Source organism: Melospiza georgiana, chromosome 3 (assembly GCF_028018845.1).
Source record: "Melospiza georgiana isolate bMelGeo1 chromosome 3, bMelGeo1.pri, whole genome shotgun sequence".
Taxonomy (NCBI): domain Eukaryota; kingdom Metazoa; phylum Chordata; class Aves; order Passeriformes; family Passerellidae; genus Melospiza; species Melospiza georgiana.
Window position 1 is genome coordinate 77,332,963 of NC_080432.1, and position 21,344 is coordinate 77,354,306.

The following is a 21,344-nucleotide window of genomic DNA, read 5'->3' on the forward strand; positions in this document are numbered from 1 at the left end:
ATACTTGCTCAGTATTTAAGCTTGATAGTTTCTTGCTCTGGCATCTGGTTATTACCTATTATTAGCGAGTAGCAGAGACATCATTACAAAGGCAGGCATGAAGCCAGGTAGAGAAGTGGAAAGCCTGAGCTGCTAAATATTTTAATTATAGTGGTGTATTGTGGGACCAACTCTCTGGCTTTCCATCTTTGGCCAGAGGCTGTGGTATGAGACCGGTTCCAGTAGTACCACGCACCAGAGCAAAGCCGTCTCTCCTGTGTTGCACAGCCCAAAGGCTTTCCTGCCACATCTCACTGCTCTTGAATGGGACATGAAAAGCTCCAGGCTCTTCAGCACTCCAGCTGTGGGCCCTGACTGGTGTGACACTTCTGCAGGGCTCTGCTTTGATGTAGCTGGGGCAATGGTTAGTGACCTGTTTCAGAGTCAGTAGCAGATGAACACGCTGCCTAGTAGCTCTTGTCAAAGCTGCTACACTAGTACGTGTAAAAGGACCAAGCTCAAAGCTGATTTCTCCTCAAAGAAATGACAGCCTTAAAAGAATATAGGCTATTAATGGGTACAAGTAGAATACAAGGAAATGAGTCCCTTGTGTTCATCAGGGTAAGGCAGTGATAGAATTGCCTTGTTTGTTTTTACGACTGACAGATGGGACAATAAGATTTCCACTGCAATATTCACATCAGTACTTCATTGCCTTCCTTAACTACTGCAGGTAAATTTTTAACTCTCAATTAACCATGTCAGCTAAAAGTTTGCAAATATACTTAACTGGGTGTGCTGTGTTGACCCTGGGTGGGAGTCAGATGCCCACCAAAGCTGCTCTGTCTCTCCCCTCCTCAGCTGAACAGGTGAGAGAGGCTGAAAGGCTTGTGGGTAGACATAAGGACAGGGAGAGATCACTCACCAGTCACTGTCATGGGCAAAACAGATTAAACATGAGGAGATCAAATCTGATTAGGGTAATGAAAAGTAAACCCAAATCTTAGAATACATTTCCCCCCCCCCCCTTGTTTTCTTCCTGGGATTAGCTTCACTGCTAATTTTGTCTGTCTCCTCTCCCTCCAGCTGTGGAGGGGACAGTGAGTGGGGTCTGTGGCCAGTACATCACACATTTTCTCTGCTGCTCCTTTCTCCTCAGGGACCAGAGTACTTAAAGTCTTCCTCAGCTTGGAGTTCTCCAGCAGGAGACAGTCTTTTCCAAACTTCTCCAACATGAGTCCTTCCCACAGGCTGTTGTTCTTCATGAACTGCTCTAGTCCTTCAGGACTGCTCTGGTTTCTATACAGAGAACGATGTTCCCTGGTATGGAATATCTCTTTGCCCAGTTCAGCTGTCCTGGCCATGCTCTCTCACAGCTTCTTGTGCACCTGCTGACAGAGTCTGGGAAACTTGAAAAGTCCTTGACTTGGATAAGTACCACTTAGCAACAACGAAAACATTGGTGTGTTATCACCGTTAGTCTCTTACTGAATCCAAAACTCAGCACTGTACTGCTACTGAGAGGAAAATTAACTCCATCCTAGCCAGAATCAGGACACCAATACATATGGGTTTGCTGTTCCATGTGCTTGGCAGCCCTAAATCACTGGACACAGGGAATGATGAATTGTTATGATTAACAGGAAACAACTAGGATACATTGTGTCCTACTCTAAACAAATGATGTCAGACCCTTCCACTGTGTCCTGGTTTTAAAACAAACTTAAACAACCTAAAACCATTGCTAATTACAGATCCAAGCCACAATGTTCAGATGAGATCTCTGTGTGTGGTCAGTCGTCTGTTTTGCATGTGGACAAAATATGATTCAGCAGTTTGTGAAAGTGAGCAGACAAAACAAACTTAACAGATGTGTCAGGAGGGGTTTTTTTATGATAGTTTTCTTTCAAGTGGTCATTACAGGATAGGAACCTTGGAATGAAAAATCTATGTATTTTATTGTGTTAGTCCCAAACACAGCAGAAGAGCGTTGGAAGAACTGAAAAGTCTTTCTCAAATTCTTTGAGTAAAGCATTTCACATATTTGTTAAAAAGTAGTGTCAGACAAACAACTATTTCTTCCTCTTTCATTTTTGAACAGAGATACTGTGAAAGAATAAGTTCTAGGAATGAAGCATACTGCAGTTTTGAGAAGATTGTAAGAAGCTGTCTAAATAGCTCATGTGTTGAATTTCTGGGTCCAAAAAGGAACTTTGTGTACTTCTGGTGAAATAGTATATCCTTAGAAGAACTGAAACCTCTGTTGTCCTAAACTGTCATCTTAGACATCTAAGGCATGTTAATTTAACATGCTAAATGTTATATTTGAATCCTTAAAAGTTAAAAGTTCTGGATTTCTGAAATTTGATTCTGAAATCAGTGATGTGTAGAGACTGAGATCATAGGCAGGCAACTGCTCATCACTGAGAGTTAAAAAATGCTGCTCATGAACATGGTGTGAAAACTGGGTACTATGCTAACACATGGCTGTTTTATATAAAGTATTTATGGATAGATCTAATAAAGTATTTCAGAGAAGATGAGAATTGCTTCCCCATATTAGAATGCAGCACTAAGATTTAAAGCACATTAGCTTCTAATTAAAAAATAGTAGATAATTAGAAGGAAGTATATCATATGTTTCAGTCAAGTCTACTCTCCACTACAACAATCTTTACCAAAATGAATAATAAAGGCATATATTGTTTCAAAATTTTAAGATTAAATGGAGTCCATGTTTTTAGGAAAGCACCGCAATTGGGAGAAAGAGGTAAGAGTAAGACATCAGTTTTTATGGTGTACTTAGTGGTGTTATTTACATCTATTCTGAGAAATATTCCTGTTTGTCGAATACAAGGCACATCAAATGAAACTACTAAGTGATAAAACCAGAAAAAACCTGTTCTTTGCACATTAAGTTGCAGAGCTGTAGAGATCATTCGGCAGGATGTTATGAGTATAAAAAATTCAAACAAGCTCAGAAAACAGTTGAGTAATTTCGTGGAAGAAAACTCTATTGGGCATTATTAATCATGCAAGCATCACATCTGGCTCCAAAAGTCTTCCAGTCTCAAGTTTTGAACGCTCCTATTACTCATAGGAAATGTTTATTTGTTTGTACTATTCATAAGCATTTGTTAGGGGTAGGAAACTGTAGTAGATATGCCTTTTAGACTCTGATATGGCAGTCATTTTTTGTGTTGAGTATCTTCTGAGAACTGGAATGATTGTTGCCTGCCTTGGCCTGAGAGAAATCTATTTTTGAGACAGGAAAAACAATCAAAAAAGGTCCTGAGCGAAGTTATTTGCATTGTTTCAGAGTGGTACAAACAGAGTTCATAACTTTCATGGACAGAGTTCCATTAGTATTACCCAAATGAGCTTTAAACCTGGGGGAAGATCTGCTCCGTGTTTGAAGACCTCAGGAGATCCTGTCTAGGAGTTCCCTCCCCTGCAGGAGGGAGAGCACCCACTGCACCGATAATGTGCCCTCAAACACCCCATTTGTCTCTCCTTGCATTCCCTTCTCCCGTTCTTTGCTTTCCAAGTTCTTTCCGTTTGTCATCCTCAGCACAATTCACCAGCCTGGTTTCGCTTTTCTCACTGGCCTCAATCCTGTTAGAAGCCAGCACTCTGTTATCTCTGCCGCCTGCCTGCCTGCCCTTTGTGCCTGCTGCCTTGTCGGGGTGCCGCAGGACGGGGTGAGCCGTGTGTGTGTGGGGGCTGCTCCCCTGTGTTATCTGCAGCATCTCGCGCTCCGGGGCGCTGCTGTTATCTCGCTGCTGTTATCTCGGCACAGCGCCTCTCTCCCGCTGCCCCGCCGCGCTCAGAGTCTGCCACTCTGCAATTCTTCGCGCCTGCACCCCCAAAAAGCTTGCAGAATAACACAGCTCACACATACCTCAATGTTTATGTAACTGTAGGCGTAGCTGGAGGTTTCCTGAAGCCTTTCTATAGGGATAACCGCGGCTGTTTGTGCTGGAGATCTGGGGACTTGGTAGCTGGAAAAGGATAAACTTGGAGAAGGGGTTGAGCCCAGAGCTGGGTAGAGAACATTCCTGGTGGAGAAATTTGATATTTAGGGAAGAAATGTGAGACTAAACAACAATATATTTATTTTTAAAAAATGTTTCACCCAAAAGAATTTTCAGAATTTACAAAAGCCGCTCGTGGGCAGGCAGAAAGGCAGAAATGAAAACTGACAGGACCTGTCAAGTAGGCTGCTGGGGAGGCTCAGTCCCTGCCTGCTCTGCTCCTCAGCCATCAGCCTGCCTGCAAGGGGCTTGTCAAATTCATCTTTCTATCCATAAAAAGTGAAGTTGATGTGGTTTTTGCTTGTATATGTTTGGTTGGTTGGTTGTTTTCTGTGTGTTGAGGCAGAGCTGTTTATAAACATGGGAAATGGATTTTCAACAGCAAGATTCATCACTGGCTTTACTCCACCAGACACTTTGTAGCTTGGTGACTTGACATAGGTGTTTGTTTTTTTTTTTAATTATTATAAGGATTTGAATGTTTTCTTTTCACTTTTGCCATATAGTTATGCCTATCTTTGAAGCATATCTTAGAAAACAGCTGCGGCAAACTCTCTAGATTATTTTCAAGGAAGAAACCTTAAAGATCACCTTGTTCCAAGCCCCTTAAGTTTCAGGCTGAACTGTCCAAAATAGTTTGAAGGAGAGCAAGGACTTTGTCTCATCTTTACTGTAGTTTACATTAAGTTCTTCTAAGGAATCTTGAAATGCAAGTGAGGAGTCAACAGAGCTTCTGGGAGACTTGTGTGGTTTTACATACCTGCCTGAAAAAAAGCAAGAGAATTTAAAATAAAAAGGAGTGGCGGGAAAGCAGTCACATCACAGTTTTTCCTTTCTCTCTGTAGCTGGCTTTCCTGTTCCTTCTTAGGAAGGGTCAGAAATTTCAAGTGGCTGTTGATGCATTATATTATGGAGAAGCATTACACTTTCTATGTTTTTCTTTATTGTAGCTTATATTTGTGTGAGGCACTGTATTTGCTGAGAAAGTGTAAGTTTAGATGGCAGTGAAAAGCTAAAATTTTCACCCATTGTGGGAGATGGGGTTGTTTAGCCTAGAGAAAAGGAGGCTTGGGGGGATGTTATCACTCTCTACAGCTGCCTGAAAGGAGGCTGTAGCAAAGTCAGGTTACTCTTCCCCAAGTAACAAGCAATAGGACAAGGGGGAATGGCCTCAAGTTGCACCAGTGGTTGGGGATTAGGAAAAACTTTGTCACTAAAAGATTGTCAAGCATTGAAACAGGCTGTCCAGGGAATCCCCATCCCTGGAGGTTATTAAAAGATAGCTAGGTGTGATGCTTAGGGACATATATTATTGGTGGCTTTAGCAGATCTGGGTTAATGGTTGGACTTGGTGACCTTAGAGGTCTTTTCCAACCTTAATCACAGCCACTTGACTCTATAATATAAAGTCTCTACTGGGTGTGTTGGCTAGAAGGTATCTCCTAATAAAAGTCATCATGCCATTATCTGTGTTATAGGTTGTGCAAACTAAAATTATGTTCCATTTGTGCTGTGAAAACTGCATTTGACACACTTTTTCTTAACAGCTCAGGAAATGCAGTATGAAGTTTGGGACTCTCTGACCATCTGCTCTCTCAAATCCTTCAGTATCCTGTTAGGTTACTGTATCTTCTGGCAATGATTCTCGAGTGTTTGCCTTTTCAGTAACAAACCTAATTGTTTGTGTGGTTCATTTCTTCCTTTTGTCTTTTACAAAGTCATTCAGTAACAATCCTTACTTTTTTCATGTCTTTATCTTGTTGCCCATTTTTCATTCTTTCCATTGATGAAAATATCATAATGCCTCTTAACTGAATTCTTTCTTTTTCTTCTGTATTCTCCACTGCCAGGAGATCTTTGGAACAGACCACTGGTATCCTTGGTGGCTGGTTTTGTCTCATAATGGCTTTATGGTTTTGCATTTATTTTCTTTTATAACAGAGCATCTGATTCTTTTGACTGCCATGAAAACATGATCAGAGGCATTCTCCATAAGCCTGTGACAGTTCTTCCCAAACTCACATGGAATTGATGAACTATTAGCCATCTTATGATTTTCTATGTCAATCATGTCTGCTTATTGCTGAGGAAGATTTAGATATGTAAGAAAAATACTGTGTAAAGCACTAATATGCTGTGTATAGCACTGGAATAGATACTACCTAAGGGTTAAATTAACTTCAGTACATGAAAGCAGACTTGTTTAGATTTTAAAGTTTGTTCTTAAGCACCACCCTTCCACAAAAGGATTCATGGCATAGTTGTACTTTTCATTATAAATGCATTATTTCCAAGGTGCCATCATTACTCCAGCCTGACAGAAGGAAATATAGATACCAGTAGGTGCATTTCACCTGTTGGGTATGGGGAAAGTGTCTTTATTACTATTTTTGCAGATGTGTTTACATGAACTGGAAAGTTAATTTGCCAATCCAGCTGTTTGTATCATGTGGTAGTGAAATTAAGCAAAGGCATAAGGTCTGAGTGTCCTGAATTTGGGGAACCTGACCAACACTGACTGTGTCAGGATCCACAGGCCACCTAATCAAATAAATGTTCCAAGAGGAAAAAAAATGCCACACAAAGAATGGTAATGTTTAGGCAGCTTACAATGTCCATTTCGAATACTGAGATAAAACTGCTGAAGGAAAATAGCTGATACACATTTCCTGTTTTGGTGGTTATTTCATTGTGTGCACAGCTAGATGTGATGATTAATTTACAGCAAGAAATTTTCACCTTAGAAAAGTTGCTACTATACAACCCATGTTTCCTGGAGATAGGGCCACAGAAATAAATACTTCTTAAAATAATGGTTTTTTCTGAAATCAAATGCAGCCCTAGAAAAGCTGTTTGATCAATTCTGACCAAGATAAGTAGATGTAAATTTGAAATGGGCAGAAATCATGAATTTGTAGATGATACTGGATCTTCATCTCATTTTGCCAGGGTCTGACTATCTTAACTGTTCTTCTTGGATCTTTCTATACTATTGCCATAAGTAGATAGCTCTTACTTCCTGTCAAAAATGAGCTGGCAGTGTTTTGCATAGCTGACATATTTTTTTCAATATAGAAAATACCTTGAAATATTTCTAAAGGCTGGGAAAAGGCTTTAACAATTCATGATTTTCATCTGGAATATTTTGAACAGCCACAATCTTGGGCTGAAATTTTGCAGTTTTGTACTTGTTGATCAGGAAATGCAAGTCAATTTACTTGCCCTAAAAAATGTGCATAAATATGTGCAATCCATACTGAATTTGGTGGGATTGCAGGATAACTTGGTCTGGAGGTATGAGAAGGTCCTTGATCCAAGGCCGGACAGGGCTGCACTGAGGTCTCTGCCTCCACAGTGCTGGAACCCCCCAGAGCACAACAGAGCTGGCACAGCCACCCTGGGCAGCCCACACCTCTGCCTCCCTGGCTCCTTGTCCTTGTGCACCATCTGAACCCTGCTAAATGTCATGAAGTTCTTGTTGGCCTGTTCTCCAGCCTGTTTTGACCTCTGCCAACAGCAGCCCTGGCTCCCAGGCTGGATTTCCTCCCCCCACCCCAAAGTGGCTGGTTACAAGCTTGGTAAGGTTGCACTGCATCACCTGCTTTTGACCCAGGTGTAACTGGTTTTCAACTGCTGGGAATCAGTCCCATCCTTTTGCCCTAATTCCAGAATATCAGACTGAAGAGACTTTCTGGCGGTAGAGGTAATGATGCAGACTTAGCCCTTGATCCATGGAGCAACTGCATATCTGATTAATCCATGTAAATACTCTTCAGTGAACAGGCTCTCTGATTTTGGAAAGTGCAGTTTCACTGTGGCCACAGTAATGAGCTTTAACAGTACTTCAGCTTCTCCAGCTGGAGAGAGGAGAGGGGAGGGAAAAGGAAGAGCTGGCCTTTTGTCAAAGCTGATGGCCTGAGGATGGGGGAAGCATTTATTGTCAGTACCCAACATTTTTGAAAACTCAAACTGCCCTCCACTTCATGAGTTTGGGGGCAGCATCAAGCTCTAGTAAGTTTCTCATTAACTGGGAAACTCTAGTAGCTTTTGTAGCTTATTTTTGTTTTTACTTACTGTTATTAGCCATTTCATTTAAGTTGGTAATGGCCCCAAATCGACTAATAATGCATGGCTCACTGTTTCATTTTTTTTCTTAAGGAAAAAAAACTGCAATTAAAAAAACCTTTAAAAGTGATTGCTTCAATCAAGTACAAGTAAATAAAAGAAAATATGATTAAAGGAACATTGCTCTTAGAAAATACATCTGAAATTTTGTCTGTCAATGCCAGTCTGCCATTCATCTCACCACTACAACTTTTTACCATCAAGGATACTGTCTTGTCACTTCCAATTCCCTGGTAGGGAAGCAGGACTGTGGGATGAATGTAGACTAATTTTGCAAGGGGGAGAAACTTCAAGAAGGTTGTTGTTGTTTTTCTTAGTTGTTGTCTCTATCTTAAAAGAAATGCTGGATAGACCTGGGTATGCTGACAATTTCCATTTAACAAGGTGGCCAAAACTTTGTTACTGGCTTTAGCAGCAGAATAAAACTTAGAAGCATATAAGGAGAGATTGAAGTTCAAAATGTGTGAAAGTATCTTGTTTCATTTTTGTGTATGTTAATCATGCTCTGAAACAGCAGCTTGAATCACCTTGATGTTAATCACTTCTGTGTCTGTATTTTAATGCATAACACTGCTTATTATTGTACTGCTCACTTTTTTATTTGCCTTGCCCCTGCTGAGATTGGGAACTTCACTAGCAGCATGGCTGTGGAGTGCCAGGTACCTAAAAACAAGCAGGACATACAGTCCATGCCATGAATAATTTATAATCTAATCAGAAGCCAAACTTACCAAATCATTTCTTAAAGAATAGTAGGAAAAAGAGAACAAAAGCATGATTGTATCATGCAGGTGCAGGAGCTGAACTGTTCACACTCTTCAGCTTGGGAGTTCTTGGAAACTGTAGCAAGTCATAAGTAGACTAAGAAAAAAAAAATGACACTGAGTGGGATGAGTCTATGTATACCACTATTGTTCATAATAGTAGTATTTCCACAAATTGCTTTCTTTTTGCCTTCCCTTCTATGACATTATTCAAATCGTGCATGAACTTCAGAGGCTGCTGCTAATTCTGCAATTTCTTTATACAACTCTTCAATGCTTTCCTGTTTTAAGTGAAAATATTTGAGTTTTCTTTTTGGTTATTGTCAGTAATGAACAATGACCTGAGTTCTTCCACATTACCTTATAATGTGAAATGTTTCTCTTTTAATGGGTGTTTAATTAACACAAAACATCTTTGTGATCTGGTTCTTAAAAAATAGCTGACAGTGACTCTCCTTAGATAAAAAAACAGAACAATAGAACATCACTGATTTATCCACCACAGAGATTTAAGAAAAAAAAAATATCCAAACTGCTGAAATAATAGGTTGTCTGAAGAAACATCATCTATCTCTTGTGCTAGTGATAAGGAAATACTTTTTCCCTGTATCTGTTAAAGAGTCCATCTGACTTTTAATATTAAGTGTTGAAGAAGACAGCCTTGGAGTAATGCAGTGGTTTTGAGTGACAGGCTGTAGGCTTCATTTTTTTTCTGAAATGCAGATCTTGGTAACAGTTGCTAAGTTGTAAGGTAGAGACTGTATGGCTTGCTCTTTAGACTGCTCCTTTGTTTGGAAGTGGATGACTTGGACAGTTCAAGATTTCTATCTTGTTTATGTATACAGACATAAATGACAAGTGGTATAAGTTAACAATGAAGATTTTCAGTTATTACCATAAATTGTGTGTAATTTCATAATACTATACCTCAGTACTACATTTTTTCTTTTTCCACTTAGTCCCGTAGCTAGTGGGAATGTGTGGTTGGTTCACCCACTAGTAACTGAGAGTTGGAGGAAGAAGGAGTTCAACAATATGCTAACTGATGCTTTCAAAGCAGATATTCTCAGGAAAAACTATTTAAATGTCCACAGAACATACTCAAATCCTAGCTTACCTGGGACGGAAAATAAAACATAATAAGAAAAAGATTATTCAAACCCCTCCATTTGATAAGAAAATAGCATTTTCTTGCATATCTATTTTGTTTTCTATACTTTTGGTGAAAGACAGCTGGAGTTGAGTGAATGACTCTAAAACTGATGTACTCTGGCTGGTTCAAGGTAGGGTGAATGCTGTTATTTGGGTAACTACGTGGGCAAGATTTTGAACCACCCTTTTTTCTATTTCCCTGAACTAAATTTCATTTGTCTGCAATTAAACAGACTTTTGGTTACAGTAAGTGCAAGGACAGTGCTCTTTGTGGGAAGGGCCATACATTTTCTTGCTTTCTTGGTTTTTGATTGGTCAAGGAAGGGGTCTCAGGATACTTCTGTGCTGCACCAAAAGTTTGTTTTCCTTGTAGCTGTACTGGTGAGATGGCCAGGTAAGAAGCAGGCTGTAGATATTGGCTAATATAATATACTAACTGAATGATATTACTATAGGAAGTATGCAGGTAAACTCTTCCTTCCTGAAGGTCTTCCTTCAGGTTTCTCTGCCTTATCACTCTGGTGTCTTCTACTAAAATGAGCAATGCAATAGTTAATGAACTGTATGCTAGCTCTCAGAAACCAATAGTAAAATACTCTGGTGTCTCCAGGTTTTCAGTAAATTCATAATTTTAGCAGTACATTACTATTAACAAAGAGAGATATTTCAATTATACTCAGTTGACAAAGAGAGGTACGCCTGACAAATGAGTAAAACGTGACTTGTTATCATGGATTAGTTTCACATGTCATACAATCATTTTTCAAATTATTTTTTTAATGCAGATATCAAAGCATAAGGGCTGCTGTTCTTATTAGTAATTTCTTACATGGAATAGTCTCTTTTTTCTTGTGTACTTGTGCATTAAATAAAATATGCAGTAATAGAATAAGTGTAGAAAATACTTTACCTGCAAATTTCCTGTTCTCTTTAGTTACCTTTTAATTAGAATTCTTGTTACAGAATTAATAGGATAATTGATTCCTTTTAAAATGAGTAACAGAATGAAGCAGTGTGCAGAGTCTGTCCCTGGTTAATAAATGATGCCCAGAACAGCATATGATGAATATTAGTTGGATAGTTTAATACAGTCCTAAGGAGGCTTACAAGCTACTGTGAGGAATAGAAAATATAAGAATAGAAGTTTATCTGTAACTTAACACATGAGGGAATAATACTTAGCATTTCTGTAAGGCTTTCCATTTGAGGAGTTTGAAGTGCTTTACAATACAAAAGATGAATTAATTCTCAGAATAGGCCTTGAGATTTTTATTTTCTCTTCCTTCCCTTTTTTTATGCAAATGCTAGATTTTTTTTTTATATTTTAATTTGTCCTTGTGGGCAAGAAATGAATTATTTGTAAGATATTTAAATGCTGAGAAGTAGCATGATTTTGCTCACATATCCCTTTAATGCAGATCATTAAATACAGAACCCTATAAAGTATTCCATTATACGATGTGCATGTTTAATATTAAGGGGAAATCCTGTAATCCAGTTTGGCTACCTTAGTTCTACCTTAGTAGTGGTAGGAGGCATGGATATTTCCCCTACTTTGTGTCTGGCAGTGCCCTACTGCTGGATGAACCTGTGGGTTGTTGGGAGTCCTTCATTCCCATCACAGTGCACAAGGAATCTGTGAGCACTTAAATGTTTCCCCAAACCTTCGTGTGCTGCTTCATGGAAAGCAGTGACTGGGAATCCGTGTTGCTGGCCCAAAAACTAATGCTAAAGTCTCATTAGTGGCTTTTCTTGGCTGGCTGGAAGTGCCATCAGGAAGCACTCATGGGAACTCCTCCAGCCTGCCAGGGCTTCAGAGCATGGTTGTCATCCACCTGCTAAATTAAAAATGGTGACACTGCGGCGGTGCCTGTTACACAAACATTGACGCTGTGTGGTTTGCTTTTAACTCAGGGTGATGCCATTAGGAAATGAGGTTATAAACACCAAAAATCTGTCAAGCTCCTGATTTGCAGTAATCTTCCTGCTGACAGATAAGAAGTGATTATTTGTATGAAGGTTCATAGTGACAGGATTTATTTTACATGTCTCAAAGGAAAAAAACAGTTTTCTGTTGCCAACAGAGAAAGGGAATCTGTCATTTCTGTCAGATTCAAGAGAAAAAAAATATAAACAGTATCAACTGAGATGAACCTTTATACATTGGAGATTATTTCTTCAGCTTTGTATCTGAAGTAAGCAATAGTAACAGAAAATAGCTTAAAATAAAATTCAAGTATAATTGCTAATTTTTAGTTTGCAAATAGACTTGAGACAATTCTATATACAGAAAACAGTGATCTGGATGTAAACCAGTTTTTACTCATTTTCTAGTGAACCTTGGTGTTTGGTTAAAAAGTTAAGTTTTCGTTTTATGGAAAGTTGCGCATAGTGAATTCTGTCAGTAGTCCAGCATAACAGTAGACAGAGTAACTGAAAGAGCCTAAAGCAGGCATGTATCATTGGTAGTCAGATCTGCATGTTTGCTTAGATAAGGTTATGGACTAACCAGTGAAGAAGTAACTACAGTGGAACACCTTACATCTTTATCTAGAATTTCCACTATAGAGCAAGTCTGAACACACTGTGAATACTGATAAAAATTACTTTAAAAAAAAGTCAAGGTAGTTATTAGTGATCAAAATATTTCCAGATGGAAAAGACATTGGAATGTGTTAGGATTGCATGCAGAACTGCAAGAAAAGATTGAAATGAAAGGTTTAAAGCATTACCAAAGCAATAACAGTGAATATTGACAAAGGTAACAAAGATCATGCTCAGAAACAAGGGAAAATGTCAAATGAATTTGCAATATAGTTGTGCTTACTAATCCTAGAAAAAGCATTATATATTGAGATAAAGAGAAAATTAATCTATTACTTCATGTTTTCTAGTTGCATATTATTCAAGAGAAGCTCAATAAACTCAGTTAATAACTTGTATTTCTTTAAAGCGCAATGTTACACTAAATATCATTGTGAAAATGGTGAAACACAAATGTAATACTTTTGATAACTAAAGAAACAAAGGCTGTATATTTCTAAAAATTACTCACTGTGGTAATCAGTAGATTCAGTAAGAGCATATTAAACAAAGCTTTCATATATCCAGCACAGCTTTTTGAAAGTGATATTGAATCAGCTGAAGGTAGATCATACAGTTTTTCACAGAAATCCTAATTGGTGGCAATAATTTCAAAGGTAGTATTGCATTTGCTAATAATATATTCTTATAATGGTTTTTTTCTGCCGTGCTGCAATTTGGTTGGTTCTCAGTGGCTGCGAACAGGTTATGGAGAATAGTTTACAGAATAGTTAACAGTAGTGGAAACAGAAAGTAAGAATATAAGGCTTTCTATAACTTGAGGTTTTGCTAACGTTGATGTAATATTTCATCGGGGCAAAAAACCGGAATTTTGTGTTGTGGTCACGAACTTCCTGCGCTGAGCAGACACCGTGGTGGGTCACAGGGCCAGCAGCCAGGCATCCACACAGCTGCTGGCCCAGGTGGGCTGCAGAGGGAACAGGAACAATGAAAGCCAGAGAACTGGTGGGTCAGCATAAAGCCCATTTATTAGGTGAAAGAAGGAAGGGACAGGGACAAATGGTGCAAAAGCAATCACTCATATCCTCCCACAGTCAGACTGATGCCCAGTCACTGAACAGCAGCCACCTTGGAAAACTGCCCCTTCTTCCTCTGCCCCAGTTTTTGTTGCTGAACATGATGAACATGGTAAGAAATAACCCCTTGACCAACTGGAGTCAGCTCTCCCAGCTGTCCCCCTCCTCAACTTTACAGCCACCTCCTCCATTTTCCCTCTCAGGGGGAGTGGAAAAGGGGCAGGAGCTGGAAAAAGAGAAAGCCTTGCTGTTTTACAAGTGCTGTTCAGCAACAGCCAAAACACTGTTGTGTTATCAGCGTTATTTCAGGCACCTGTTCAAAACACCATATGGGCCGCAGTGATGGATGCTGACTCCATCCCAGCCAGACCCAGAACAGTCCTCAGCCATGCAAGTTGATTTTTGCAGGAGGAAAGTTCAAGTGGAATGCCTGTTGAGGTTTCTCACTAATTTTAGGGACTTCCTTGCCCTTGCTGATACTGTGGGAAAATGATGTTTTAGTTCCAGCAGCAAGGAGAGAAGATGCAGGGAGAGTAGCCTGAGTGAACATGTAGTTCTGGTAAGGAGTTTAAAAGGTGAGAATAACTTAAATGTGTAGAAAGATCAGTGTAAACTGAGAAAGAAAAGATTATTTAAGCCAGGGATGGGTGTTCATAGAGACTATATAAACTGTTACATTTTCTTCAGAGGTTTGTTGCAGGGGGAGGTTTGATTTGGAAGGGAGTAGTTTGGGGGTTTTTTTCTCTTCATTTCTTGAACTTTCAGTTACCTTGGTCTTCTGCCTTCCTCCTCTGTCTTGGCAAGATTTAAATGGCTCTGTTGAAGGTCAGGATGGTACTATTTCATGCAATTAGTCCTTTTTCTCCTTTAATATCCCAGTTCTAAAAGGTGCTTTAATTCTTTTCCTGACATCCTCTTTTGCATCTCCCCCACTTATATGTAACTGCTAAAAATAAACCTTATTAAGTTATTTTCACTCCGCCTGGTACTGCAAGGGTTTCCATCTAAACACCACTCTTACTGTGCTGATTCAGCATTGCTGTTGTTTTCTGTCAATGTTTGAATAGAGCTGTATTTTGTGAATTTCAAGTGACTTATATGTCCTCTCTAGGTGTTGTGTTAGAGTGTTTTGAAAGATGACAGTAACTAAAATACCAACAAATGGGAGTGCATTATCATCATGTTTGAGTTGGCCAATATTATGGCTGTAGGAAAGCGTTTTATTTATTCTCTGCTTTCACAGAGAAAGAACTGATAGTTTGTGCTAGAGTTTGAGGTTCAATGAACCTTTCTGGGCTCCCCAGTTCAAGAAGGACAAGGAGTTACTGGAGAGTGTCTAGCAAAAGGCTACAAAGATGATGAGGAACTGAAGCATCTCTCTGCTATGAGGAAAGGCTAAGGGCCTGTTGAACCTGAAGAGGCAGCTGAGATGGGATTTTACCAATGCATACAACTATCATAAGGTCAAGACGGGGTCAGGCTTTTCAGTGGTGCCCAGCAACAAGACAAGTGGCAGTGGGCACAAACAGAAACACAGGAAGTTCCATCTAAATGTGAGGAAATCTCTACTGTGAGAGTGTCAGAGCACTGGAACAAGCTGCTGGTTGTGGATTCTCCTTCTCTAGAGATATTCAAAACCTGCCTGGACAAAATCCTGTGCAACCTGCTGTGGGTGAACCTGCTTTAGCACAGAAGCTGGAAGGGGTTGATCTCCAGGTCGTCTCTCATTTCCTATCCCAACCATTCTGAGAATTTTTTTTAAATATGTGGTAAAAGTGGAAGAACTGAGGGATGCTTCTGTGCAAATATAACTCTACCTATTAACATCCTGGAAGGCTAATATGTAGTTATTTAAAATAATTTTATTAGTTATACTGTAGAGGAGTTAAAGAGTATCAGGAATCATTTAGTCAAAAGTTGCTGGAGTCTCCCTCACTGGGAATTTGTCTTTTTAACATCATCAGTAACGATGCTAAAAAGACATAGTTGTGTTGATGTACCAGATCTTCTCAGAAACTGTGATCTTTAGAAATTTCAAGTGATCAACAGCACTTGTACAAGTAGTCAGAGATGTAATCAAAAGATTTTGTGAATTACCAAAAAAAAAAAAAGAAAAATCAGGAGATAATGATTTGGTAATATCCTGTGCAAACAAAAAGGTGAACACTGCAAAGATAGATGGATTTCTTCTCAAAAAAAAACCTGTTAAAATTAGTTTCTGAAGTGCTAGGAGCTTTGCCTAAGCAGAGAATTACCTTGGTGAGCTGGGTCTATTAAAATTGCTCCTCAATATTTTAGAACTTTTTCATTCTTACATAGAAAATGAAGCTATATTTTAGAACTTTTTCATTCTTACATAGAAAATGAAGCTATTTACAGAGAGGAAGTTAATGTAGTGGGAAACCTAATATGGTTTTGTAATTTCCACAGGAGGGAAAGAATGTAGAGTACTTCTGATGTACTGAATCCTAGAAATTGAGACTTCTTGTTAGGTGAGATGCCCAAGGTCGCTTGTGTAGCAAGGCAGTGTTGATTGAGGTGGGGTTCTTTGGCTGCTGTGTCTGTGGGCTCTTTGCCCAGTAACCCAGCGACACTACGAGCTAATAACTTTTTTGTGAAGAGCCATTCACGGTTGTGTCTGGTTGGAATGACTCGTTTCTTTTGAAACACTAGAGGGCTCACTGACTGCTTTTGGAGCTGCGTTTTGATTTCAGTGTATGTCCATAAATCTCCAAATGTCTAAGCAAGGATGTCCTTTCTTAGGAGTAAATTTACTCACTAACCTCAGTGGCTTTGTCTAAATCTAGGCTTTCTGGAAGAGTTCTAAAGAACACTTTGATTAGCCAAAAGAGATGAGTTTGATCTGCTCAGTAAATTCTGGTAGGGTTTTTTGTACTGGAATATTTCCTTAAGTTTAGGAAAAGCAGTGCTTTTTGTTTTCTTTGTTTGTTTGTTTGGGGGGTTTTGTTGTTGTTTTTTTTCAAGTCTGCTTGGCTTGTGGAATCCACACGTTGTAATTTCCTGGGAAAGAATTAGATAAGTACCTGAATAGTTGGCAGAATGGGAGGAAATTTTTGTAAAAAAGGCCCAACAACCCATCTGATGTTCATTGGCACACAATAATAAATATTATTAGAACGTAGTGTCTACTGTCTGGGTTATCCTCCTGTCTTATTAGCTAGGGGTTGATGAGCAAGAGGGTAGTCAGAGTGGTTTCTGCTACCAAATCACACATACCTTTATGATACCATATTATTGAAGTGTCAATCCATGGGGAAAAACTAAAGGAAAGTGATTACATCTAGAACATCTTGTAGCATCACACACTTTGTGACTGTTGTGGCTGGACTGAACCAGTCTGGAGCTGTTCCTGCCTTTCCCTCTTGGTAACTCTGATACTGGCAACAATCTGACTTGGGGAGTCAGAAAAGACAAAAGTGTTTCTCAAAACAAGAATATCACTTGCAAAAGTTTCTGTTTCCAAACTGACTTGGTTTGGGAATAGATGACCACTGCATTTCTTAGGCAAGAGAAGGAGCATAGAAGTGCTAGGAGAAAAAGGAGGGGAAAAGGGAAGAACAATGTTGGTAGTGGCTTGAGCAGTTATAATGTTATAGTACTGCATCTTTAGGCCCCTTGATTCAGGCCACTTAATTACAAGTTTAGTTTACTTAAATAAAAAAAAAAAACAAGGCCTTTTGTCTGGTGTGCCCTGATTAAGATTAAGCAAATGAAAAGATTCTGATGTGATTGCATGAGAAAATAAGCTTTGACAAAGCTTAGGATTTAGCCTCCCGAAATCTCGGGGGTTTGTACGTTGATATCTAAAGCTGAGCTTGCAGGTCTGGCATATGATGGCAGGGCAGAATAAGTCTTTCTTGTACAACAGGCAAATTACCAGACAATTTCAATTGGTAAATTAGAAAATATGCTGTGGGCAAATGATTGGTTTCATGCAGTCTTGATCCTTGTACCAGGGACTGAGAAGAGCCCATAGTCATAAAGCCTGCCAGTTGGCTGCCTATTACCAGTTCTGCTTTGAGACAAAAAGCTCCATCTTGGGGGAGCTCCTAAGCCATTCTGCAATGAAGTCAAGCAATGGAAACAGCTCCTGCTGGGCTCAGGCCATGGATGGCAGCAATTCCATCTGGCATATCACTGCTATCCATGGCCCAAGACCATTTCCACAGGGCCTCTGACTTGCCTTTCAGCTGAGATCTGACACCAGGCTAATCTTTTGCTTGAAAATGGTCACATATTAACTGCCATTGCCATTTTTTGTATTTGTAAAGCTAGACCTGTAGTGTGGATTAACATCTGTGAATTTTCGTGCAGGATAGATGTGCATTTTTTCTCCCATTAATAGTGGAGAAATGTTTATTCTCATGAGTATGGCAGTATTCTAAAAAATCTGTTGTCATTTGTTATAGTATGGTTTAATGCAGATTTTTAATTTACATAATTTCTCTGAGATTTGAGCAAAGAAAAGAGGAAAAGGAGAAAGTGCAGGATTACTATTATCAGCATGTCCCAAGGCTGCTGCTTTTAAATTTAGGATTATAACTGTTATTTAACAAAATTATCCTTGACACACAAGGCCTCAAGAAGAGATCTGAAAGCAAGGACAGAGCAGTGTTGTCATCTGACAGCCTGAAGCACTATCTCTGAAAAGGTCTGAAATTGTCACTTTTTGTCTAGAAGATGACCTCTGGCATTCCCAGCACTACTCTGCCTTGTGGAAGAGGGGAGGAAGAGCAGCAAGGTGGCAAAATCTTTCTTTCTGTTACATAAAGTAATGCTGCTTGTGGTGACCTTTAAAGAAGACTATTCCTGAGCAGGTGTTAAAACTGGTGGCTGCCAAGGGGAGGTGCTGGACCTGCTGCAGTGGCAGTGATTTGTCACCAGGCCTGCAGAGCTGTGTGCATTCTTCTCACCACATGTTTGGGGAGGAGCACATGGGCTCCTGGACACGCACCTGGACCGCTCTGAGAAAGGACAGATCACACCAGATATGCCTGGTGATGGTGGTGAAGAGTGTGAGCCTTTCCTGAGTCAACCCACTCCCCTGACTTCTGTGTGGATGCCCCCTGCTCTTACCACAGCACTACTGTGCTGGGCTCTGCAAGGCTGTTTCCCAAAGCAGTATTTATCTGTGGTGTCAGATAAATCAGTATTTATTCCCAAAGCAGTGTTTATCTGTGGTGCACCTTTTCTTGTGCCAAATGTGATTTGGTGGTGATATGCTCAGTTGTAAAAGTTTTCATTTCTTTGTGCAAAATGACATGTGAAAGTAGCTACAGATGCATTTATAGTCATAAAAGATTGTATTGTAAAAACCTCACAACATTTTCTAGGGGTTCTGCCTGCCCACTTTACCATCCTTCTTTTGTTACTAGCTGTGCTGAGTTTGAACCAGCTAGTTGTATGCAAGCAGGTCTCTGCCAGAATCTGAAAACTACTGTAAGCTTTATGTTCACCTTAAAGAATCTAAAGGTTCTAGGGGGAAAACCTTGTTTAAAAATGTTACTTTCCTCAGTTTCTGAGATGTAGGCCTAAGGGAAATAAAATCTCAATTGAATTGATATATGACACAATGAATTCCCTTCCTAAAAATTAATTACTTTTGAGTGTGTCTTGACCATAAGCTTGGAGAGGACAGTCATGTAATTCTTATAGCAGCCATCCCACTGCCACCTGGAAAGCAATGCCACTGTTATACTTTATTGAATATTTCATAATGCATATGACAAGAATTTGGTTAAGAATTGTACTAAATGTTTTTAATATTGAGAATATTCTCAAGTTGGTGTTTGCTGTTGCTTCTTGCTAAATCAACACCATAATCCTGCTTTGGTTTCCCTGCAGATGATGAAGCATGCCTGGGATAATTATAAGCGTTACGCATGGGGATTAAATGAACTGAAACCCATATCTAAGCAAGGACATTCAAGCAATTTATTTGGTGAGTACAGTGTATTTTTGTGCTTAGTGACGTTAGCATAGAACAGTAAATCAGCTGAAAAGCTTATAAGTGATAAGTATGTTTTCTTGCTGCTCCCTGTCATGCAGCATGATGTTTCTTGCTTCTGTTATGTGTAAAAAGTAACAATAAATGTAGGTGCTTTCTGTGACTTCTGTAGATTAGTGTCTGAATGAGAATAAATGGAGCATGGCATTGCTGCATGATAAAAATACAGTTTTGCTGTAATAAATACTGTCCTGTCTTAAACATTTACAATGGAAATCATTGATGCCACATTCAATAAGCGGGGAACTAAGGGGAAGAGGGTGGGGAAGAGGGTGGATAAGAGGAGAAATCCTATACAAGGAACAAACAATACTCTCTACACTCATGAAGGTGCTAAAGCTGTATGCACTTCTTAGGAATTTATTTCCATTTCTTATAAATATTTGTTAATTTGCACCAGACTCCCTTATCAGGCTTTTATTTTTCCTTAATATAACTGTTGTTTGCTCCTCTAAATATTGTACAGGATATGTTAAATAAAGAACAAGTTGTTATCAGTGTAGAACAAATATGGGACTGAAAAGTTCTATTAGGAGAGGCACACTGTAGAAATCCGGTGTAAGGAGGCAAGACTTCCTTGGTGTCCAAATGGGACTTGTGGCTGAAGAGAAACAGCATTCTGAGGCAGCATAAATACAGTCCTATGAACTGTCATTATCTTCAGTTTTGCAGAAAAATGAAGAATTAAACTGTTTGACACCAATTTTTCTATTCAAATAGCTTGTTTTCTAAACAGAAAGCTGAAAAAATGACTAATTTCTCTAGCTGAGACAAAATCAATACATTATTTTGATTTTAACAGGAACTTACTTTGTTGAATGTTTGCAAAAGATAGCTTGAAGTGGAAACATTTCCTAAAACAGCCTAAATAGAGCACTTATCAAATCCCCAACTATATTTGGAGGTTGCTTAGAGACCGCAGTTGTGATTGCAGAAATAAGTTGGAAAATACAACATCTACTTTGATCTTGCTGTACTTCTTGGCTACACCAAGGTAATATCAAAAATGTTAATAAGTAATTATTACCTAGTTAGTTATTGGACTTCAAAACAGAGTAGTTTGAGTTAACCTCAAGGCTGAGTCATCATGTTTCTTTTTCCTTCTCTTCTCTGAAAATGAAAACTATTTATTGTCTTCAGGAGAATGATAGTTGTGTGATTTAATATGTTTGAGGAACTATTTAATGGAATTCTGTTTTCTTGCAGTACAACAAAATGTCTTGAAAATTTAAACTCTTAATGTAGTTTCCTTTGAAATCAGAAGTGGTATAAACATTTCTAAGGTTTGAGTTAATGATAATATTGCATGGATTTGCAGAACAAGCTGTAGATGTATTGACTTGTGAAATTCTTAAGCAGGAGTTCTGTGGACATTGCATAAGTTTAAGTCACTTCAGGCACAATTCTCTGTGAAAGAGGACAAGTGTTGAATTGAAAAATAAAACTATTTAAAGGAGTAAGAGGCAGAGTCAGTCTAAATGCAGATCAGTTTCCCATCATGGTCATCTGGTCTATGATCTTATTGCTGAGGAGCTTTCCTTAGAAACACCTTCAGTCTTATTGATCTTGGTGCAAATCAAAATAAGCATTAGGTCCCTTTCTGCTGAATTGCTTTACAGAATACCAAAGAGCAGCATATCTG

The 21,344-nt window shown here is 39.1% G+C and overlaps 1 protein-coding gene across 1 annotated transcript in view; it reads left to right on the top strand.

Annotated features, from left to right (window-relative positions):
* The window catches only part of MAN1A1 (mannosidase alpha class 1A member 1), a 139,007-nt gene that overhangs the window by 16,895 nt on the left and 100,768 nt on the right, over positions 1-21,344 (top strand). Inside the window, exon 2 of the mRNA XM_058020925.1 lies at positions 19,540-19,636. Coding sequence (XP_057876908.1) covers positions 19,540-19,636 — 97 coding nt within the window. The remainder of the gene's footprint in view (positions 1-19,539; positions 19,637-21,344) is intronic.